General features: G+C 37.0%; 1 protein-coding gene and 1 long non-coding RNA gene across 2 annotated transcripts in view; one reads left to right on the top strand and one right to left on the bottom strand.

The window, feature by feature from the left end:
* Window positions 1–24,636, bottom strand: part of LOC141544349 (transmembrane protease serine 12-like) — a 46,608-nt gene that overhangs the window by 17,119 nt on the left and 4,853 nt on the right. The window contains exons 2-3 of the mRNA XM_074270398.1: window positions 17,023–17,218; window positions 14,731–15,002 (exon numbers count right to left, since the gene is read on the bottom strand). Of these exons, the coding sequence (XP_074126499.1) occupies window positions 14,731–15,002; window positions 17,023–17,218 (468 nt within the window). The remainder of the gene's footprint in view (window positions 1–14,730; window positions 15,003–17,022; window positions 17,219–24,636) is intronic.
* LOC141544350 (uncharacterized) lies at window positions 2,875–14,351 on the top strand. Its single transcript, XR_012482581.1, has 3 exons — window positions 2,875–3,080; window positions 7,028–7,184; window positions 12,196–14,351. It is a non-coding gene; the product is annotated as an uncharacterized LOC141544350 (long non-coding RNA).

Below are 24,636 nucleotides of genomic sequence, written 5' to 3' on the forward strand. Positions count from 1 at the left end.
ATGGCTAAATAAGTTATGGTATGTGAAAACAATGGAATATTAATGTTCAATAAGAAACAAGGAGCAGGCTGATTTCAGAAAAGCCTGGAAAGACTTACATGAAACTTACATGAACTGATGCTAAGTGAAGCAAGCAGAATCAAGAAAATGAGAGGGGAGGGGGAATTGTACATAGAAACAGCAAAATTATGTGATGATCAACTAGAATAGATTTAATTAACTCTTCTCAGCAATTCAGTGATCCAAGTCAGTTACAGTAAACTTTAAATGTAAAGTGCCACTCACATCCAGAGAAATAACTATGAAGAGTGAATGCAGATCAAAGCATGTAGAGGGTCACAGTCAGTGGGGAACTCCAGGTAAGGTATAAAACCCTTCAGCCCAGAGGGAACCTGCTAACAATGTCTGGTTCGGCTCCCCATCTCCCCTAAGGGCTCTCGGCCTTCCTGAGAAGTCAGGGGGCAGTGACAACCTGTGTTGTGATTGAATCAGAGTGATACCAGGAGGAACACTACGTATAATAGTGAGTTGTTTTTGTTACATTATAAAAAGGGGAAAGCCCTTGAAATAAATGGACTCCATTTTTCCACCATCCTCGGGAGTCCCACTTCATCACTTCTCCACTAGGATGGTATATTTTAATCCCCCTAGCATGGGAGCTCTAGAAAGAAGAACCAAAAATAAATAAATAAATAAAATACTATTTTCACCGTTTTTTTTTTTTTTCCTCTTCTTGTTTTCCCTTTTTATTATGATTTTTCTATGCCAACATGACTCATATGGAAAAATGTGTTTTTTTTTTTAAAATTAAGAATATACATATGCTCAAAAAGTTATCAAAATGTGCATACCCTTTGACCCAGCAGTGCTACTACTGGGCTTATATCCCAAAGAAATGCTAAAGAGGGGAAAGGGACCTGTATGTGCCAAAATGTTTGTGGCAGCTCCCTTTGTAGTGGTTAGAAACTGGAAGTTGAATGGATGCCCATCAATTGGAGAATGGTTGGGTAAATTATGGTATATGAAGGTTATGGAATATTATTGTTCTGTAAGAAACAACCAGCAGGATGATTTCAGAGAGGCTTGGAGAGACTTACATCAACTGATGCTGAGTGAAATGAGCAGGAGCAGGAGATCATTATAGCTGGCAACAAGAAGACTATATGATGATCAGTTCTGATGGAAGTGGCGCTCTTCAAGAATGAGATGATTCAAACAAGTTCTACTTGTTCAGTGATGAAGAGAGCCATCTACACCCAGAGAAAGAACCATGGGAACAGTGTGGAACACAACATAGCATTCTCACTCTGTTATTCGCTTGCACTGTGGGTTTTTTTTTTCTTTGTTTTTCTTCCTTCTTGATCTGATTTTTCTTGTGCAGCAAGATAACTGTATAAATATGTATACACATATTGTTTTTAACATGTATTTTAACATATTCAACATGTATTGGACTACCTGCCATCTGGGGGAAGGGGGAAGGGGGAAGGAGAGGAGAATTTGGAACAAAAGGTTTTGCAAGGGTCAATGTTTAAAAAAAATTACCCATGCATACATTTTGTAAATAAAAAGCTCTAATTTTAAAAATATATAACCTAAAAAAATTTTTTTTAAAGGCAGGGGAACAACATTTATATCATTTCCACATTGACCTCCTAAGAAACTAATAATGGATTTCTATTCAAATTATAAAGATGGTAGAAACAGCTAAGTAGATCACACTTGTAACATCCTAACCTTTTATTCCCTCTATAGTAAAAACTATATATATTATGCAGACATAATCAGACCAGAAAAACAGTAGTATAGTTCCCTACTCAACATCTCTATTTGGATTTTCCACCAACTTACAAATCATGAATGAACTAGGTTTTTTCATCTTCCCTCACATCTCCCATTAGTTTTCAGTCTTCTGGACTCCTTCCCATTAAATGGGAAAGGAAGAAAATTAACATTCAAGCCTCACTAAATACTGATTCTTTCTCCATGTCTCTTAGGCATAGGCCTTTATTTTTATCCTTAATTATAAATTACTTCAGCTGATTTTCCAAATAATCAGGGAAAATAACATTGTTCTGACATTTTTATCATTTTGTTGACCTGTAGACTATATTTATTTTTCTGCTTCCTCTTTTTCCCTCTGTAGCCTGTGGCCCAGCAAACGAGGCCTTTGCAACTGTAATAAAAACTACACCCATAGGAGACTCATAATACTTTTTGATTATGTATAAATGTAGGCAGCAGATGGCACTGGGGAGCTGGGTAGGTTGGGCAGACAATTATCAACTGAGACAGAAGCCCCACTGAGCTAGCTTTCACAATTCTTCCTCCCTTCTGAAAGGGGACTAGGGGAAGGAAACTTTATTAGCAATTTATTTCCCTTAGGAGTGTGACTTGCCTTCCAAGGACCCAAAAGACAAAAGGCCCTGAGGCCCCCCCCCCAAAAAAGTGCCCAGTTTGTTCTCTAGTTTTGCTCCCTTGTGCCCCTGTCCTGATTAGCTCTCAGTCTAAAGCCATAGGAATCCCACATTTATATACCAGGCTTTTAATAGGCTAATACTTCACTTTGTCTAACTATCCCAAATTTGTTCTCAAGCATTCAGGTTGAGTGTAAATTGAATTTTTGTCTTCCTAGGGTTAATAGGACTCTCCTTTTTATCTTTTATTTGTAAATCTTAAAATAAAATCACAATTTAGCATTTCTGCTGGTAAAATAGGTTTCCCAATAGATAAATCTAACTTAAAACAGTAAAAATAAGGAATAAGGAAACAGGAAACAAGCCCCCAAAACACACAGAGTGAAAAGGAGACAAGCAGTTTTCATGGGTGAAAGAAGTCACCAGATCAGTCATGTGCTCTGGCTGATTGGTTGGTTGGGTTTCACCACCCTGGAGCTACAAATCCCTAGTTCTATGGCTCGATCCCAGGACTGAAAAAGTCCATACCTCCTGAATGTCTCTCAGGACTTCTTTCCCAGAAGCTGCCTGGTGCCATGCCCTAAGATGATCTTCAGCTTGTCTTCTACACACAAAAACCCCTTTCCAAACATGGGCTGAGGAGCAGCAGCTTTGGGTGTCAAGGTCAGCCCACTGTACTTTAAGAACCACTTATCCTAGTGTGTGTATTCGTGTATGTGACTTCATAGAGTTGGTTGCTCCTTTCAAAAATCTCAAAACTGGTATTAGTATTTTGTTGTGTTGTTTACCTCTTTCTCATAAAAATTGAATGCAGATTTCACTTTAATATAAGGTAAAACTTCCCAAGAATTTTTGGGTTTTGTTGAGATTTGTGATTTTATTAATGTATTAAGCTTCCATTTGGGAACTTCTAGCAATCCAGATCAATAACTGCTCTGCAGCTCATAGAGGGGCCTAGGGAAGTGGTGTCAAACTCAAATAGAACCAGAGCTACTAATCCATATGTGAGGATCCCCATGGCTGTATACTGACTTAGAACCATATATCAACTGTATTTCATGATATTTTTACTTTCTTTGTTCAAAATTTCCCAATTGCATTGTACTCGGATTCTGGCCTACTAGGGAGTTCATGTGTGACATCTCTGCCTAGGGCATTGAAGGCTTAAATGACTTGTCCTTCAACATCCAACTATGTGCTATTCTGGTCAGCTTTTGTAGAGGGAATTCATATTTCAATAGGCTTGCACAAGATGACCTCTGAGGTCCCTTCCAACATTTTTGTCGGTATATATGTTTGTATGCATGTTTATATAAGATTACACATACCTAATGCATATATATATATACACACTCATATATTAAGCCAATTAACATTTATTGAGTATCTATATTGTGCTAAAGCACTAGACATACAATAAAAGACTAAAGACAGCCCTTGCTTTCTAGGAGCTCACAGTCTAAATAAAGTGATAACATGCAAACAGCTATTTACAAACAAGATGACTGGTGTAGTACAGAGGAAGGGCACTAACTATAGGAAAAACTGAGAAAAGCTTCTTGCAGAAGGGGAGACCTGGAGCCAGTGATGCTGAATTAATTGAGAATTTCTAATAAATGAATTCTGTTTAATTTGGTTTTGTTGCCAGGAAAGTATTTGCAAATCTTTCATATCTGGATATCTTCAATCACTGTATTTAATATGGACATACTAAATACTCAGTACTGTACTAGGTGCTAAGCTGAATACAAAAGGAATGACATAAGCCTTGCCCTCAATACATTTCTAACTAGAATACAAATTCCTCAATGATAGGAACTTGGTTTGTTTGTTTTTTCCTATGGTATCCACTATTAGCCAATTTGTGATTCATTAACATTTGTCTAGTATACCTTAGGTGTAGAAAAATTCACTAGATACTATGGAAGAAGTACAAAAGGTATGCGTTCTGATTCTAAATTTAAAGTCTAGTTAAGGATAAAAGATTCATACATATAAAGACTGAAAAATGCTTATAAAGCAACATGTTAACAATGCGAATTAAACTGACTATACAATTATTGTGTGACCAAAAGAAGGGATGAATGCTGATTTAGAGAAGGAGGAAGATTTTCTGGGTGGTTAAAAATTAATTAGGTAAGAAGAGAAAAAGACTGGAGAGCTGGTTTGCTGTCCTATTGTTAGAATCCCTGTTCAGAGGTACAATTTGTGTCCTGTGTCAGAAAGCCCATTATGACAGTCCTTAAGATTCAGATAGGATATGTGCACTCAGGAGATGAGAGGAGCATTGCAAGGACATATTAGAGCCCATTATAATCATATTTTGAAATGCCCAACTTTGTCATATGTTCAAGTGGATAAAAATATATGCAGGAATATGCAGGAATCTAATCTGCTTGCTCTAACACCTCTGGGGTAAACCTCTGAATGGTAAAAGAATGATGCCGAAAATTAAATACCATAGTACTCCAGAAATCATGAACATATGCACTATTTGAAAAAGATATCACTATTTCTGTTTAGGAAGAGGAATTTTTTGAGCCTCTTGGGAGAAACAAAAACAGGAATTCCCAATTATGGATTTGTAATAGCAATTTCTCTTTTTGCTTGAAAATACTGTAGCTGCATTGGACTAGATTTTATTTTTTGTTGTTGTTGTGGTTGGAGATTAGGTAATGAAGTTATGTTTACAAGCCCAGTTGGGGTACCATTATCCTTTTTTTCTCCCAATTGTCAAAATTTTCATTAATTGTTTGTAATATAGTAGTTGTTTTTGATTTCTTTTCATTTTCAAAGCGAGAACTTTAATGCCTAATCACTATAAGTGTCCTGCCATGGTCTCTCTCAAGGAAAAAGCAGAGATTTATCTCAACCAGGTTAAGATTAATTTTTTATTAATTATTTAATTAGAAAATTAATTTTTAAGATTAATTTTCTATCTTTAGTACTTAATCACAAGACTTCAATCTTCTTCTTCATCATTACCACCACCACCACTCCAAAGAAGGGCAAGAGGATCTTTTATAGGTCCTGGCCAAAAAACTAGTGATGGCCAAGTGAGTTCAAATTTCTGAGACAGCTGTTTGCCAGAGAGTGGAGGAATCTGAAGCCAAAGCTTCTTCTAGACCCATTGTTCACTCTGATCCTATTGGAAAAAACTGGGGAAGGAGTCTTCTGGGCTAAAGAAGTTGATGTCTATGTCTCTATGGGTTCCTCTGAATCTGAAAAATCTTAAGCCACAAAAGTTGCAAAGGCTGGGATGCCTGAAGATGATGAATACCATGATGGTGTCCTGAGTCTGACAGGCTGCCAGAGACGCAGGGTTCAGATTGTTTTTTCTTCCAGTGTTATGACATGGGGACCATCAAGACTGTGGGATCCACACAACAGGTGGGAAGGCAAATGTGATCTCCCAGGTAATCACATCTGCCTTGATGATATAATCATGATGAGGTTTAGATTTGGGGTACCCAAATGAAATTATTGTTTCTGGTAGTCAGGATGTTAAATGAGGTATAGTGGCAGATTCGGGGTTCAGGGAGTCAAATGGAGCTCTCTTGCAACCCCTTTGGATTTGGTGCAAGGGTAGGGAGTTCTGGGGAACCCCCTTCTGCTGGCGCAAGAGGTCCCCTATAAAGGAATTTATAGATCTGAAAACCTAGATTGATAAAAGAGGTTTATTATGGGGATTGGAAGTAAGGTTAAAGTCTAGTTAAGGAAATAGGTGAGGGTAAAGAGAATATGGCATTGGAAACAGTATTCCAGTGGGCAGAGACCCTTGGCGTGCCAAGCATAGGGCTGGCTTGTTTGGGACCTCTGCAAAGAGAGGATTTTAGTTTAGCTCTTTTTATAGCTAAAGGGGCCCGTGGGTGGAGTCCCAAGTTGGCTCAGATAAGATGGAAGCTGGGACAAGCCCGGATCTCCTATTGGAATTCAAAGGGATGCTTTTGACCAGGATTTGTGAATCAAAGGTCCTAGCTTCCTGAATTGATAATGCATCAACCAGGATGGGTTGGGAATCAGAAAGGAATAAATCAATCTGAAAGGACTAGTTTCTTAAAGGGACCACAACCCAGTTCAATCACACCTGCCTAGCCTGTGAATAGTTTACTATATTTCCAAGCTGTACTTTACCAGGCATTCTGGCCTGTTCAATCTGCACTCAGTTTGCAGTAATTCATGTCATTTTGACCTGGCATAAACCTCCACTTCAGCCTGTTCATTGGCCAGCAGAGGCTGGGAAGCTTCAGGAGCAAAAGATGTTATGGGAATGGATCTGCAGGAATGATAAGCCACTTGTCCTGATAAGAGGAGAGACAGTTTGTCTGAGAATGTTAAAGTTTCTCCTGGAACCCAACTTTCACATAGTCCCTTCGTACACGGACTGATTTATCTACTTTTTGTTTTCATTTTGTGTTTCCTTAGCAACATTGTGGTTCGAAAGCATTTAAGGGTACAGTTAATGATAATAAAGAACTCTATTTTTTTTACTACTTCTATTTGGAAGAACACTGGTGTCTTTTGGTCTTTCTCTTGCTTTTCATGATCTCTGTGAGAGCCAGAGCAACTGGTCTGATTTCTGGCATTTTTATGGGCTGTGCATTCCACAGACTGGCATCCATCGTGGGGCTTGCATTAAGGCACAATTAAGCATAATCAAGGGACAATTGAGGGATTTCCAGGAGCCCAGGACACACAAGCCAGTTCCACAGAGGTCAGCCCCAGAAGACCTTCAAACTCAGGAACATCACCACAGGGGAGTGAGGGGTAAATATAATCTGCATTTTCTTTTCTTTTCATTTATTTTCAACACAATGGGGCATGCAAAATTTAAGCTACCTTGCCAAGATACTTTTGAAAAGGTTTTAAAAGCCCTGGTAAAAGAGAAGGGCATCATCATCACTTCAAAGCAAATCACAGACTTTTTGGACCTAGTTCAGATTTTTCCTTCATTCCCAGATGAAGAAACTTTAGATTTGTCACAATGGAAAGTTGTGAGAGCGCAATTAACAGAACACTACCAAAAGGTAGGGCCAGATAAATTTGCCATTTACTGTTTTCAGCTGTATGATATTTTTTAAAAATTGTTCATGGCTGATCCCACTTGCTTCTGAGAAGTTAAGCACCTCTCCCCTGAAATTCCAGATAAAGTACCTCCCTTTAGCCAAGACAGATAACAATTCAAACAGACTTTGATGGATTGCCATCCTTACACATTAAAGAAAAGCCTCCAGACCCTTCCTAGAGAGAACGGACCCTGTCTTCTGCTTCTGCCTCAGGGCAAGAGCAGCAGCTTAAGTCAAAACAGCAGCCTATCACTCTTCTATGAAAACTTTTACAGACCCACACAGGGGAAAGTTTACTTCCAGAGGATTCTCTTTTTGAGAATTTCCCTCTCCTGAAACTCAAAATCCTAACAATCCAAGACAGCCTGGACGGGATTATGTTCCTTTCCCCATGAATATTTTTTAAGAGTTAAAGGCTTCTTCCAAAGATATGGGCCCATATCTACTTATGTAAGGAGTCTTTTAGAGCAAGTTCAGTATTCTATTTTGCCTCCACATGATTGTTGAACTCTAGCTCGAATCTGCCTGGACTCAGCGAACTTTCTAGCTTGGTCCACAGCATTTGGTGAGTAATGCAGACTTTAGGCAGTAAATAATCAAACCAACAACATTAATATCACCCAGAAACAGTTAGCAGGGATAGGTCTTTGTGGTCAGTTAGGAAGACAATTGCATTATAACATGCAGGCTTATCAACAAATGCTATTTGTGCTTTAAGAACTTGGCAAAAAAAAAAAAATTCCACCTGCAAAAGATAGAAATGTGTCTTTTACACAGATAAAAAAAGACCTACCAAGACTTTCAGTGAATTTCTTGCTAGACTCATAACAGCAGTGCATAGAATAATTGGAGAAGGACAATCAGCTGATATTATTGTTAAATAATTGGCTAGAGAGAACTGTAATAATGACTGTAAAAAAGCCCTCTTGGGCAGATCATCACACATGTCTTGAGGAGATGGTTGAATGCTGCTCCTCAGTAGGAACTCAAACATTCTATGTCGACTTATTGTCAGAAGCCATGGCACCTATGCCTAATCCTAAAAGCAGTTGTTTTAAATGTGGCAAGCCAAGACATTTTTGTTCTGCTTGTCCACTAGGTAAAGGCAAAGTCAGGAAAAAAAACCCCAGCCTTCCACACCTTGTCCCAAGTGTAAAAAGGGATTTCACTGGTCTTTAGAATACAGGTGGGGAAACCAGCATGGGGGCCCTATCTCCGGGGCCCAAGAAAAAAATTTAGGGATGATGATTCTATCACCGCCACTGCAACTCAGTCAGCTATACAGTCAGCAGTGGCTGAAGGGGCAGTCACAAAAGCCTTAATTTTTAAAGATGCCCAAGATAAAGCTATGCTCACTGTGGTATCAGTTCCACTTTTTGTAGCTTCTCCTGCCCCTGTCAAGTCATTTTCTACTTCCCAGATTAGCATAGTAGAAAATCCAGCTCTTCTTCTGTCTACTTTAGGCACTACTGAAGGCACAAAGGATGTTGCATTTAAAGGCTTCATTATTCACCCCATCCTCTGGGGCCCTAAAGAAATTTTGAAAAAAGTGGCTACCATTAATCCTACCAACAGAGCAATGTATGTTCATGAAGGGGAAGTGTTAGCTTAGAGTCTTATTTTCCATACCAAATAGCCTCTTAATTTCAAGAAATTTGATCCTGAAGGATTAGATGCAGCATATTTTCATGTTTATTGGTTTAAAGTAATGTTGACATCCAATGTTGACAATTAATATTCATGGGAAAATGTTTGAGGATCTTATAGACACAGGTACAGACAAAACAGTGTTGTCATCTTTATTTTGGGTTCCAGAATGGCCATTTCAATCAGCTGATTTGCCTTGATGGGAATTGGTGCTGCCATAGCACCTTACGTTAGTATTCAATTCTTAACTTGGGTATAAAATGGACATCAAGGGAAAATCAGATCTTATATTATTGATTGCTTGCCAGTAAATTTATGGGACAGGGACTTAGTCAACTAGGGATTTGTCTCACCACAAAGGGTTTTTTCCTAAGGGCCACAGTGAAGCCTGCTCCTGTCCAAAATAGATGGAAAACAGATTAACCAGTATGGATAGAGCAGTAGCCCCTCACCCGAAAAAAAAAATTGCAGACTTTGAGAGACATAGAACAAATTCAATTACAACAACATATTGAGATCTCCAACTGTCCTTGGAACTCTCCAGTATTTGTGATAAAAAAGAAATCAGAAAAGTGGAGAATGTTAACAGATCTTAGGAAAATTAATGACCAAATGGAGACAATGGGTTCTTTACAGCCCAGACTCCCATCTCCAGATATGATTCTTTCACATTGGCTGGTATGAGTCATAGATATTCAGGATTGTTTTTGCTCTATGATCAGACCAAGATATGTTTTTTTTTTTTCTGTTCTTACTCATCTTGCAGCTCCTTATGAAAGGTATCAATGAACAGTTTTATCACAGGGCATGGAAAATAGTCCCACACTATGTCAATGTATGTTGCAGAAGGGATATATTAGGACAAAATATCCAGCTTCTATAATAATGTTTTATATGGATGATATTCTTGGTGCTGTTCCAACATCCTCATCAGCTGAGGACATGCTACAACACACAATAGGAGCATCAGAAGCAGTACAATTACATATTGTTCCTGACAAAATACAGAAAACTACTACTGTTAACTATTTAGGTGTTATGGGCCAGAACTTGAAACAAGGTACTAAGTGGAATTGAGGAGACAATGGTTAAATCTAATTTAGCACTGATTTAATCCTACAACAAATAATGTTTCCTAGAGATATAATGATTGGTTTGTACTCAATGTACAGCATATAAGCAAGAAGCTCTCAGGGCCAGAGAGAACAAGTGCACTAAAAGCTCTCATAGTCTCAGCCAGGATTCAGTCGGGGAGATTCAGAAGCCAGAGAAGGTGGCGGGAGCTTAAGCTCTCAGAACCAAGGAGAGAGGTCTGTAAGAAGCTAACCGGTCCCAGGAAAGGAGACAAGACTTGGAAAGAGACAAAAAAGGATTTGGACTTTAATCCCTGGCTGCACTGAACTGAAACAAAGGCTGCTCCCAGAAGCCTCCCAAGAAACCTGAACCAGAGAACATTACATTTTAGAAAAGAATATTACTTTTAGGTTTCAAGGTGTCCCCAGAATTCATTTCACCTCAGAAGGTACAAATAAGAATAATGACTTTCAAAAACTCATGGGTGATATCCAGTGCTTACAACGGAGATTGCCATAGTTTTCTTTATACGATTTACCCGGGGTGGGGGGGTGGGGGGAATTCAGCTTTATATTCTCTCCATTTTCTCACTCCAGCAACTAAAGTTGTTTTGGAGCAAGTTGTAAACGTTCTTCACTCAGTGTCTCGTCATTATGAGCCAGCCCTTCCAGTTACTTTGTCTCTTCTTCCCATACCCAAGTATCCTACTATATTGCTTTACCAAAATGATTCTATTTTAGAATGGCTTTTTTCATGTTCAGCTTCACTTCCAGATACTGTTAACACTATGTATACTAACAACCTTTCACAAGGTTGCCATTCTGTTGGTGCCATTATCTCACTTTAAAATTCCAATTATATCCACTATTTCTTGCTAGCCGTGGATTGCTCCTAGAATAACAAGTCTTTCTCCCTTGTCACAGGCTATTCACGCTATAAAGAACTATAAAGCTTCCCTATTTCTCCCTAATTTGTCTCAATCTTTTGTGTTTAACACACCTTTTATTTCTACACAGGCTAATGAACTTTTTGTAATTCTCCAGGCATTAAATTTTGTCTCTGGCCCTCTCAATATTTTCTCTGACAGTTTGTATGCAGTAAATGCTGTTAGGCAATTAGAGATGGCTATCCTCCGTAAAGATTCCAATGATGTATTTCAATTGTTTTCAGACCTTCAAGCCTTAATACACTCCTGGACCTCACCATTCTATATTCGCTCTCACACAAATCTACCCGTCTCAATGGCTGAACCAAATGCTGTTGCAGACTCTCTTCTCCCAGGTGCTCTCCAAGAAGCTCAGCTTGCACCTGCACATTTACATGTATCAACAAAATCACTTTGCCACCTGTTTCACATTAAGAGAGAGCAAGCTGGACACAGTGAAAAGCTATCCTGCTTACCATTTTCTCCACCCACTCTCCCTCCCTCCTTTAATCCCTGCAGTGGGTTCCCTAACGATCTCTGGCAAATTGATGTTACTCTTGTTTCAATGCTTAGTCACCTTCCTTATGTCCATGTTTCCATAGATACATATTCTTCATTTACATATGCTTCAGTTCATTCCTCAGAGAACACGTCAGTTGCTAAAAATCGTTTTCTCCTTGCATTCACAACTTTAGGTGTTTTGGCTTCTTTTAAAACAGCCAATGGCCTGGCGTCAGCTTCTTCTGCTTTTCCAGTGTTTTGTGACTCCTTTCACAGGTATTCCTCGTAACCCCCAGGGTCAAGCTATTGTTGAATGCTGCCACCAAAATATCAAAACCTATCTCCTTAAACATGCACTCTCTCCAGCTGTACGATTAGCACAGGTTTTAATCACTTAGAACTTTTTAACTCTTGACTCAAACAACATTTCTCCATCCACCATAGCAGTCACCCAAGCACTCCACCAGTCATCATAGCCTGTCCCCACGGTCAGCTTCACAAGTCATGTGGCACAGTCCAGCCACAGTGGAAAGATGGAAGAAGGGTTTTGTTCTTCTCATTACAGATTCTGGAGACGAGCGGTACAGCTTGTAGAAAGTAAAACAGTGCCTGAGAAGCCACCATGAAGATCTTGCTGTGCCTCCTCGTTCTTCTATCAGAGCATGGATCCATGGAACCCTATGGGGCATTGTGGGATGCGCTCCCGTGGTTTTCATTGGTGACTTGGGAAGATCCACCTGTTCCCTTAAGATGGATGACAGTTCTGAAAGCCACTCAAGCTATGAACATATTAATAATACCTCCCACTGTAAAATAGTTGCCTCATGAGAATGTCATGTTACATTTTAATTATACTGGTATGTTAGCCCACCCCACATTTGTTTCAACTGGGAGGTGGGTCCTGGAATCCATAATAGATTCTTTTCTCTAGATGTTATTCTTCCTGCAGCTCAACATATTAATCAACCCAACATACCTGTTCTCGGTCCCAACCTTCCTTTTTGTTACAATGAATCTGATGTTATGCATCCTAAGTTCCCTATTTTAAAATTCCCTTCTTTAGCACATTGCAGTACCAACAAGTTGTATGTTGCCTCTACTTGAAGCCCGCTATACTTTGGTATTCATACTCCCATAAGTGTGCCTCAAATAACCTTTTGGCAATCAGACCCTGAGGACCTTCTTCCCACTTTTGTTACACCAGTCTTTCATGGTCCTTCAGGAATTGAGCACCCTTCTTCATGGATGTTATTGTCCACCCTAACACCAGCTATTAATGTTTTATATCTCTCACTTTTTAAGTACAATGCTATAACTCCTGTTGTAAAATCACTGCCTCTTGTAGTGTCCACCACACCTGATTATGCCTTGTTATTTGGTCCTTCACAATTTCACAATGATCCCAATGTTAATAGATAAGGATTATAGACTGTAACTTGTATGGATTATATACTTTTGCAACGTTTATTTTAAGGAATGTGTATTAAAGCTCAAACTTTGTGGCCTGAAAAGCAAATTCACATCTATATAGTAACATATACTCCATTTGCAATATTGCCTGTAGTTGCTCCTCAATGGTATGATTCCCCTGTCCAAGAAACATTGTATTATCACAATAGAAAAAAGCAATGTATTTATTTCATGTATTGTTTCAGGTGTTACGCCTCTAGCATTTCTTATTACTTCTACAATCTCTATTGCTATTTCTGTACAAGCTGTTTGTGAAAATGAACAGACAGCTCAATTTGTAACCTCTTTACAACATATTATTCTTGCTTTGCAAAAACAAGAATCTATTAACCAGAACTTATTACGATTATTGAAATAAAAGATACTATGTTAGTTTTAAAAGATCATGTAGATTTAAGTAATGATGCCTTACATTGAGATGTGATTATAGATTTCATCCTTTATGTGTTACTGCGGTAAAAGTTAATGCATTTAACTATTCTTGGAATCAATTAGCTCATTTGTTTGGTGTGTTCCAAACTTCTAAAATAAGTGTTAATACGGCAACCTTTGAAAAAAAAAATCATTCAGGATATGAATTGGGCTTCTTTAGATCAATCTGACCCCAAGGGCATTGCTGATAAAATTCATAAATTATTCCAGCCAGCCTTGTCATCTTGGCAATCTGTGCCTTACTCTTTGGCCCTGTCGTCGCCATCCTATTCATACATTTTGCTGCCTGATGCCCTGGCTTTGTCAAGTAATAGTGAGCTTGCTTAAGCAAACGGTGGTTATTAATCACCAGATATGTTTGCAATAAAAATTTTAAAAGGGTGAATTTGTGACTTCCCAGGTAATCACACCTGCCTAGCCTGTGCATAGCTTGTTATATTTCCAAACTGTACTTTTCCCAAGCATTCTGGCCTGCTTAATCTGCACTCAGTTTGCAATAATTCATGTCATTCTGACCTGGCACAAACCCCCACTTCAGCCTGTTCATTGGCCAGCAGAGGTTGGGAAGCTTCAGGAGCAAAAGATGTTATGGGAATGGATCTGCAGGAATGATAAGCCACCTGCCCAATTAGAAGAGACAGTTTGTCTCAGAATGTTAAAGTTTCTCCTGGAACCCAATTTTCACGTAGTCCCTTCATACATTGACTGATTTATCTACTTTTTGTTTTCATTTTGTGTTTCCTTAGCAACATTGCAGTTAGAAAGCATTTAAGGATACAGTTAATGATAATAAAGGACTCTATTTTTTTTACTACTTCACTTTGGAAGAACACTGGTGTCTTTTTGTCTTTCTTTCCCTTGCTTTTCATGATCTCTGTAAGCTGTCTGATTTCTGGCATTTTCATGGGTTATGCATTCCACAGGCAAAGGCCTCAAGTGACCCGTAGACTAGGGCAGAGATTGGGGTCTTGAAGTCCCACAGACAAGGACAAGGGGAAAAGAGTGGGCTGGGCCCCAGCCAGAGAGTGCATAAAAGCCCATCCTCCTCCTGTGGCAACTTGAAAGCTTTATATAATAGCCATTTTTCAACATATTGGAAAAAGAATCAACCAGAACGTTGGTGCCAAATTTTTAGAACAAAATTGGTAATTTGGAATTAAGGTATACTATATATCAATAAAATTGAGCCAATATTTACCTTCTTCTGTTGTTTTGCCCCAACCACTTACAAAGCACCTTATGTCAGCATTCAAGTTAAATACCTCTTTAAAAAATGGTAGGCAGATAGGCTGAACATAATCATTATAACTCACAGCTCTTTTTAAATGAAAGAGTGCAATATCATTTGCATATGTATCCGGGATGAATTGTGGATGGATAATAATTTCTTTAATTTTTATTTTCTTAGTGTTCCGATGTCTCTGTAAAAGATTATGAACTCCAACCACAGCTCTCCAAAAGTGTGGTTCTCTGGAATAAAGCAAATTCCTTTATTATAACACTGTTTATTTGAGTAATTATATTTGAGTAAATACATTTATTTGAGTAATTATATAAATATAATATATATTATTATATATAAAAATAATTTTTGTTTCTAATGTTAGCTGATACAAGACAACTTTTAATTTTAAAATCTTCCTTTATGATAAGCTAAAGAAAGATACAAAGGAAAAAAAATCATATCAAAATTCATTTCAATTCCATAAATATTTGCTAAACACTTATGATGTTCCTGGTGATATGTGAGACACTTGGGACAAAAAACAAAATAAGAAATTGTCTCTAACTTAAGTAATGTATTATCTCATAGGGGATAAGACAAAAAGAAAAGTTAAAACATGAGATGTTCACAGGAGAGAGGTTTGGGGAACATATGGGAAGGATCAGAACTGGGAAAGGTTTTGATGGGTGATGATGTAGGGGAATCCACTCTAATCACAGGAAAATGAATTGAGTGAGTGCATGTACAAAGAGAGGGCAGGTTAAGATAAAGTTTAGGAACAGTTAGTTGAATTTGACTAGAATTTAGAGGGATAAAAAGGGATAAGAATAAACAATGCTAGAAATTTAAGTAATCTGGAAATCTTTGCTCTGCTAAAAGGAGTTCTACAAGGAGAGGAGTGGTAGCATCAGATTAAGAATATAAAGCATGAGGGGCAGCTAGGGAAGACCTGAGTTTAAATCTGGTCTCAGATACTTAACACTTACTAGCTGTGTGATCCTAGGTAAGCAACTTAATACCAATTCACCCCTTCCTCCTCTCCCTGCAAAATTAGACGATTAAGCATAAAGAATGGTTTGGAAAGAAGAGAAAATGGAGACTATTAGAATAATATGGTAATAAGGGAAGTAGAAACAGGTAGCTGATTTCAGAGACAGAATCTCAGGTTTCTGGGATAGAATCAATATGATTTAGCATTGAAGGTAAAAGAGAAAGAGAGGAAAAAATTTAAAATGACTAAGGTTTTAACCCTAAATGACTGGGGAGGAGCAGGGTCAGATGAAATCCAGCCAAGGGTAGAAACTCCCCAGCAGGATTACTCCTAGACAAAATTATGAATTAGATACAAATAATCTTCAATGCTTCCACCTGCCTTTTTCTTCCTTTCCTTGCTAGTGATTAATACTTTCCTGCTATTCTGGCCTTTGTCAGGGAGGTAAGAGAGCTAATAATTTCGCATTAATGTATTAGTTTACCTTTCGTGGCTTATTTGCTATTTTAAGAGGCCTATAGTAAGAGGACAATGCTACACAAAACAAGAGCAGTATTTTGGATATAAAGAGGAGAAAATCTTCCTCAAGTCCCTTAAATCACTTGAAGTTAAAAATAAAGAGCTTCTGTGAAAAACTACTAAGCAATGAATTAGTTATGTGAAGAACAAATAATATTAACAAACTTAATATGCACAAAGTACACCTTGGAAAGTCTAGAGAGATTATAATTTGTTACCTACACAAACTTCAAAGCCTACCTCTAGTTTCTGCCCCTTCATATGACCATTTTTTTCTTCACCATTATTTCTTCCCTTCCCTGAAATATTTTTAAATGTATTTATTGAAAAATGTTCTCTATTAGATGAGTTTGACTTTTCATTTTTTTCATTACTTCAAAAGAAAGCCTCAAACCTGTATACCGTACCTGAATGAAGTTGACTTCTCTGTGACCCCAATTTGATGTTTTTTTTTTTCCCTGTCAACTATTCTTGATAGAAAAAGTTTCACTATCTTGGTTCCAAGATAGCTTTTTTTTTTCTTAAAGATGAAAGATTAGAGACAAGTGTCAAGTAGAAGATAAAAAGGTTTAAATGATGGTTTTTACTAGGATTTTTCTGAAGGCACTGTTTGAAATTAATATAAAAGCCACACATTCACTTCAGCCTTATCAGTTATGTAATGAATGTGTCTTAAAAGAAAATGTTAGAGGACTGGATGGAATGTCCTACATTAAACTCTTAATTTATCAAAATATGCAGTATTATATACATACCTGATCTCTTTAAGGCAGTGTGCAGCTGTGAGGACCCAGTTTTCACTTATTAAGGATCCCCCACATACATGTACAGTTTTAGGAAACATCTTAACCTGCAGGCTTACTATCCATGGCCACCCTCCAAGCTCAGCCATGTGACCACCTACAACTCGAGATCCTGACATCATATTCACCAATGGTACTCTTCCACAATCTAGAAATAGAAATAATGCATTATTTTGAACTGGCCAATGATTCTGAAGCATCAATTATCTTGCTATTGCTATAGCCTTTCTGGAGAGTGGATTAGAAGAATGGACTGGACCTGCCTGAGAATTCAGGTTTAAAGGGTTTTGCTCATATTCCTATTCTAAGCATGATCTCAAGATTTAAAGTAGACTCTGTGGGGTTTGGCAAGGCCTCCAAGTTTCTGACCTGAGCAAGCTGAAGGGACAGAGAAAAATAGTGGGGTAGATATTATGAAAGCCAGAGCAGGAGCAGAAGCAGAAGCAGCCACCTTATCTCCAACAATGGAAGAATAGGAGACTAGTGTTCTTTTGGGAGAGGCAGCTCAAATAGGAGAAGAATGTGAAAGAATCTGAGTTCCTCAAGGGTACACCATGGGCAGTTGAGAAAAAGTAGAATTTAAGTTTGAACAGAACTCCTCCTGCTTGTAACTCCTCCTGGTTGTAAATTCATGCAGGTGAGGGGATATCTGTCTTCTTTTTACAGACTTTAAATCCCTCCTATTCTTGACCCTTTGTGAGAATTTTTTATTTTTTTCAGTAGTATTTTCTTGTGCTTGATTCCTTCAGATCAGAAACTCTTAACTTGGAGGTTCATGAATATGTTTTTGATTTTAATACATTGATAACTATTTTAATATAAATGGCTTCCTTTGTGATCTTATGTATTTAATTCTGTATATTTAAAACATTGTTCAGAAAAAAAGTCCAGAGGTTTCACCAGTCAAAAGGATCCATGTTACACACATTTAAAAAATTAAGAAATTCTTTTTTTTTAATTATTTTTAAAGCTTTTTATTTTCAAAACGTATATATACATAGATAATTTTCAACATTCATCCTTGAAAAATCTTGTGTTACAATTTTTTCCTTCCCTTCCTCCCACACTTTCCCCTAGGCAGCAAGTAATCCAATATATGTTAAACATGTGCAATTCTTCTATACATATTTCCATAATTATCTTGCTACACACACATACAACAAAAATCAGATTAAAAGAAAAAAAATGAAAATGAAAACAAAATGCAAACAACAAAAAGAGAAAAAATACTATGTTGTGATCCATACTCAGTCCCCACAGTCCTCTCTGTGGGTACAGATGGCTCTCTTCATCACAAGATCATTGGAACTGACCTAATCAAATCACTGTGGAAAAGAGACACTCCATTAGAATTGATCATCGTATAATCTTCTTGTTGCTGTATATAATGATCTTCTGGTTCTGCTCATTTCACCCAGCATCAATTCATGTAAATCTCTCTAGATCTTTCTGAAATCATCCTGCTTATCATTTCTTATAGAACAATAATATTACATAACATTCATATACCATAATTTATTCAGCTATTCTCCAACTCAAGGGCATCCACAAGTTTCCAGTTTCTTGCCACTACAAAAAGGGCTGCCACAATATTTTTGCACATGTGGGTCCTTGTCCCTTTTTTATGATCTCTTTGGGATACAGGTCCAGTAAAAACACTGCTGGATCAAAGGATATGCACAATTGGATGGCTCTTTGGGCATAGTTCCAAATTGTTCTACAGAATGGTTGGATCAGTTCACAATTTCACCAACAATGATTTAGTGTCCCAGTTTCCCCACATCTCTTCCAACATTCATCATTATCTTTTCCTGTAATCTTAGCCAATCTGAAGTGTGTAGTGGTACCTCAGAGTTGTCTTAATTTGCATTTCTCTGACCCATAGTGATTTAGAGCACCTTTTCATAAGACTAGAAATGGTTTCAATTTCTTCATCTGAAAATTGTTCATATTCTTTGACCATTTATCAATTAGAGAATGGCTTGAATCTTATAAATTTGAATCAATTCTATATATATTTTAGAAATGAGGCCTTAAGAAATTCTTTAAATAAAACATTTTCTTCTCCTTCTAGTAGGTCTTTACTTTAATGAGAGATTGCAGTGCACATATGTTGATTGTGTAGCTCACATGATATACTAGCAAGAAGTTGCTTACTTCCAACTTGATGACTAGAAATCACTTGGGAGCACAAACTAATATTGATATTGTTAATTTTATTCTATTAGTAACCCAAAAACTCTTTTAACAGGTAGAGAATCTTTAAAATGGAGTCCAGTCTTTTCTGTTCTGTTCCATAAAGGAGCCTTTTGTGTTAAATCACAGAGCTCACAAAGATACAGAGAATTTGTCATGGATACTTAGGACTAAGTCCTTTTTCCAGCTTCTGATCTAGAAATGGAAGTCAGAGGAAAGGAAAGTTATCTTGGAAGGAAAGCAGAACTCCAGTCAGACCTAGCAAGTTAGACAGTTATGTCCTAAGAGAATTCTGTTCTTACTCATTTCCTGTTATGGGCCAACTTCCTGCCACTGTCACATTTTGTGATGGAAATCATACTGAGATTTTTATTTACTTTTTCAACTTGTCCTCAAAACAATCAATATATATATATATATATATAAATGGATTAATATAATACATTTTTATTTAAAACTTTTAAAAGTTAAATTAGCACAACATATGTTTAAGGGATAAAGGTATTTAAATAATTTAAAAGTCATTATTAATAGTAAAAACCTTTTCCAATGAGTGGAGAAAAAAAGGGGGAGAAGAAAATTTAAAACTGAAAATAAAATAAAATTGAATAATGGGGAAAAATTTTTTAAATTATATAGGGAACAGGTTTAGGAAAACCTAGGAAGACAAAGTAGATGCTCATTGTTTGGGAATGGCTAAACAAATTGTGGTACATAAATATAATGGAATATTAGTAAGCTATAAAAAAATGATGAATGGGATGAACACATAGAAGCATGAAAAGCATGGAAAGATCTACATGAATTGACGCAGATTGAAGGAAGAACAGTCACAGAAACAATATATAGAATGAGAGTAGGTGGCAGAATAAGGTTCTCCCAAATTCCCCACAATTTAAAATAATGCGAACTCTGAGCTCAAAAATTATTAAACGTCAAAGTAAATTAACTATCTGCCTAAGACAACTTGGCAGGACCTTAGAAAAGACTTGACCTCCTGGGGTGGTACCCTGACCTGACTGAAGTGCAGATACCTCCAATTAGATAACCCTGAAACAACAAATAATCCTTTGGCAGCAGCTGTGTCAGAGGAAGCCCCCCGCGCCATAAACTTCAGATTGTTTGGGGGTTAGACAGCTAATCAAGAGTGCTGAGCAGATGTGGTCGCTGAACTGTGGTGGTGAAGAAGTGAGTACATGCTGGCCAGTGCAGAAGGACTGGATTAGGCTGGCCTCAGGTACTCTGAGGAGAGCAGAGAATCCAGTTTTGCCTCCAGGATAGAGGGGTAAACTGGAGCTAGCCATCATGCATGCAAGAAGAGACTGCTGGGAACCAGAGTGTTCACAGTGACAACATTGCTGAGGGCTCTGGTTGTGGCTCAGGAGTGGTCCTTGTACCAGTCTCCCAGACAGAACTCAAAAAACATTAAAAAACCCTGAACTTGAGACATTATTCTCCTATATCTCTAACACAAAGTTAGCAGCCAATAAATAAGCTGCTTTAAAAAATGAGTATACAGGAAAGAAAGAATTCAACTATAGTAACTACTATGATGATAGAAAAGATTTGGTTTCACATTCAGAAGATAGTGAAACAGCTACTTCTATTTCAAAGAAAAATTGTCATGAACTCAAAAGGAGCTCTTGGAATAATTTTAAAAGTCCGGGGCAGCTAGGTGGTGCAGTGGATAGAGCACCAGCCCTAAAATCAGGAGGAAGTGAGTTCAAATCTTGCTTCAGACACTTAATACTTAACTGTGTGACCCCGGGCAAGTCACTTACCTCAATTGCCTCAGGGGTAAAAAAAGAGATGTACAGAGAGTAAATAATAAGTGGAATATAATTTATTGTGCTTTAACAGATGCACACACATAATAAAGGGGAGGAGGGTGTAGCAATTTTGATCTTTGACAAAGTTAAAGCTAAAATAGATTTAATTAAAAGAAATAAACAAGAAAACTACATTATGATAAAAGGTTCCATAAATAAGTAATATCAAAAATATCAATCTAAAACTATATGTACCAAATGTTAAAATTTTTTTTAATATTTTATTTCCCCCAATTAAATGTAAAAATAATTGTAATGTTTTGAGTTCAAAATTATCTGTCCTTCTCTCCCTCTCCTCCCCACTCCCTGAGCCAGCAAATAATCAAGTATAGCTTATATATATGCAATCATGTAAAACATTTTCATATTAGTTATTTTGTATAAGAACATTCAAAAAAAAGAAAAAGAATTAAAGAAAGTGAAAAATAGCATGCTTCAGACTATATTCAAACAATAGCAATTCTTTCTCTGGAAGCAGATAGTATGTTTCATCATTAATTCTTTCAGATTCTCTTAGATTATTGTATTGCTGAGAAAAGTTAAGTTCATTCATTATTGTTCAATGTAAAATGTGCTGTTACTGTGTACAGTTATGCCTGATTGTGCTCATTTTCCCTTTCATCAGTTCATTTAAGTCTTTACAGTTTTTTCTGAAATCATCTTGCGAGTCATTTCTTGTAGAACAGTAATATTTCATCATAATTCTATACCACAGCTTGTTTAGCCATTCTCCAATGGATGGGAAGAGATATTAGAAATATTTTTGTACAAATGGGTCCTTCCCCCCCCCCACACCTTTTAAAAAAATGTCTCTGGACTCTGCTAAAAAGCTATTAGAAATAATTCAGAATTTTAGCAAAGTGGCAGGATACAAAATAAATCCACATAAATCCTCAGCATTCTTATATATCACCAACAAAATGCAACAGCAAGAGATACAAAGAGAAATTCCATTCCAAACAAATGTTGAGAGTATAAAGTATTTGGGAATCCATCTACCAAAGAATAGTCAGGAATTATATGAGAAAAATTACAAAACACTTGCCACAAAAATAAAAGTCAGATTTAAATAATTGGAAAGACATTCAGTGCTCTTGGATAGGCCGAGCGAATATAATAAAGATGACAATACTCCCCAAACTAATCTATTTATTTAGTGCTATACCAATCAGACTCCCAAGAAACTATTTTAATGACCTAGAAAAAATAACAACAAAATTCATATGGAAGAATAAAAGGTCGAGAATTGCAAGGGAACTAATGAAAAAAAACTCAGAGGAAGGTGGTCTAAGTGTACCTGATCTAAAGCTATATTATATAGCAGCAGTCACCAAAATCATGTGGTATTGACTAAGAAATAGCCCGGTTGATCAGTGGAACAGATTAGATACAAAGGACAAAAAAGGGTACATCTATAGCAATCTAATATTTGACAAACCCAAAGATACCAACATTAGGGATAAAAATTCATTATTTGGAAAAAACTGTTGGGAAAACTGGAAATTAGTATGACAGAAATTAGATATGGATCCACACTTAACACCATATACCAAGATAAGATCAAAATGGGTCCATGATTTAGGCATAAAGAATGAGATAATAAATAGATTAGAGAAACAGAAAATAGTCTACCTCTCAGACCTGTGGAGGAGGAAGGAATTTATGACCAGAGGAGAACTAGAGATCATTATTGATCACAAAATAGATTTTGATTACATCAAACTAAAAAGTTTCTGTACAAACAATACTAATGCAAACAAGATTAGAAGGGAAGTAACAAATTGGGAAAATATTTTTAAAGTTAAAGGTTCTGATAAAGGTCTCATTTCCAAAATATATAGAGAACTGACCCTAATTTATAAGAAATCAAACCATTCTCCAATTGATAAATGGTCAAAGGATGTGAACAGACAATTCTCAGATGATGAAATTGAAACTATATCCACCCATATGAAAGAGTGTTCCAGATCACTACTGATCAGAGAAATGCAAATTAAGACAACTCTGAGATACCACTACACACCTGTCAGATTGGCTAAGATGACAGGAACAAATAATGATGAATGTTGGAGGGGATGTGGGAAAACTGAGACACTAATACATTGCTGGTGGAGTTGTGAAAGAATCCAGCCATTCTGGAGAGCAATTTGGAACTATGCCCCAAAAGTTATCAAACTGTGCATACCCTTTGACCCAGCAGTACTACTACTGGGCTTATATCCCAAAGAAATACTGAAGAGCGGAAACAGACCTGTATGTGCCAAAATGTTTGTGGCAGCTCTTTTTGTTGTAGCTAGAAACTGGAAGATATATGGATGTCCATCAATTGGAGAATGGTTGGGTAAATTATGGTATATGAAGGTTATGGAATATTATTGCTCTGTATGAAATGACCAGCAGGAGGAATACAGAGAGGCCTGGAGAGACTTATATCAACTGATTCTGAGTGAAATGAGCAGAACCAGAAGATCACTGTACACTTCAACAACAATACTGTATGAGGATATATTCTGATGGTAGTGGAAATCTTCAACATAAAGAAGATCCAACTCACTTCCAGCTGATCAATGATGGACAGAAATAACTACACCCAGAGAAGGAACACTGGGAAGTGAATGTAAATTGTTAGCACTACTGTCTATCTATCCAGGTTACTTATACCTTCGGAATCTAATACTTAATGTGCAACAAGAAAATGGTATTTACACACATATATTATATCTAGGTTTTATTGTAACACATGTAAAATGAATGGGATTGCCTATCATCAAGGGGAGGGAGTAGAGGGAGGGGGGGATAATTTGGAAAAATGAATACAAGGGATAATATTATAAAAAAAATTACTCATGCATATATACTGTGGGAAAAAAATTTCTAAATGAAATTTAAAAAAAAAATGTCTTTGGGATAGACCTAGTAATAATATTGCAAGATCAAAGGGTATGTACAGTTTTATAGCCCTTTGGGCATAAGAACCAAAAAAAATAAATAATAAAAAGGCAAAGAGGTGAATAGACTCTTAGATAAGCTAAAGAGAATTGATATCTGGAAAGAAGTGAATGGGAATAGAAAGGAATATACCTTTTTCTCAGTGACAGATGGTACCTTTACAAAAACTGGCTCTGTATTACAGCATAAAAACTTTATAGTTAAATGAACAAAAACAGAAATATTAAAAGTATCCTGTTTAGGTCATAATGTAATTATATATATATATATATTTTCTAATAGCTTCCTTCCCTTTCCTTTTCCCAATTTTCCTCTAGCTTTCTTGTGAGAGCCTTTTAAATTTCTTCTATGAGAGTCTTGTATGTTGAAGACCAGATCAGATTGCCTTTTGGGGATTCATCTGGAATCAGTCTGTTTTTAGTTTCCTCAGGGTTTAAAGTCTGCTCTCTATCCATATAGAAGCTATCAATAGTTTGAGTCCATTTAAATTTTTTGCTCACTTTGTCAAAGAAGAATCAAAGAAAATGAACAAAAAACCAAGCACAGTCTGCTTTTTGTTTGGGGGGAGGGGCCTGGATGGTACTACCGAGCT

This window comes from Sminthopsis crassicaudata, chromosome 5 (genome assembly GCF_048593235.1).
Source record: "Sminthopsis crassicaudata isolate SCR6 chromosome 5, ASM4859323v1, whole genome shotgun sequence".
Lineage (NCBI taxonomy): Eukaryota > Metazoa > Chordata > Mammalia > Dasyuromorphia > Dasyuridae > Sminthopsis > Sminthopsis crassicaudata.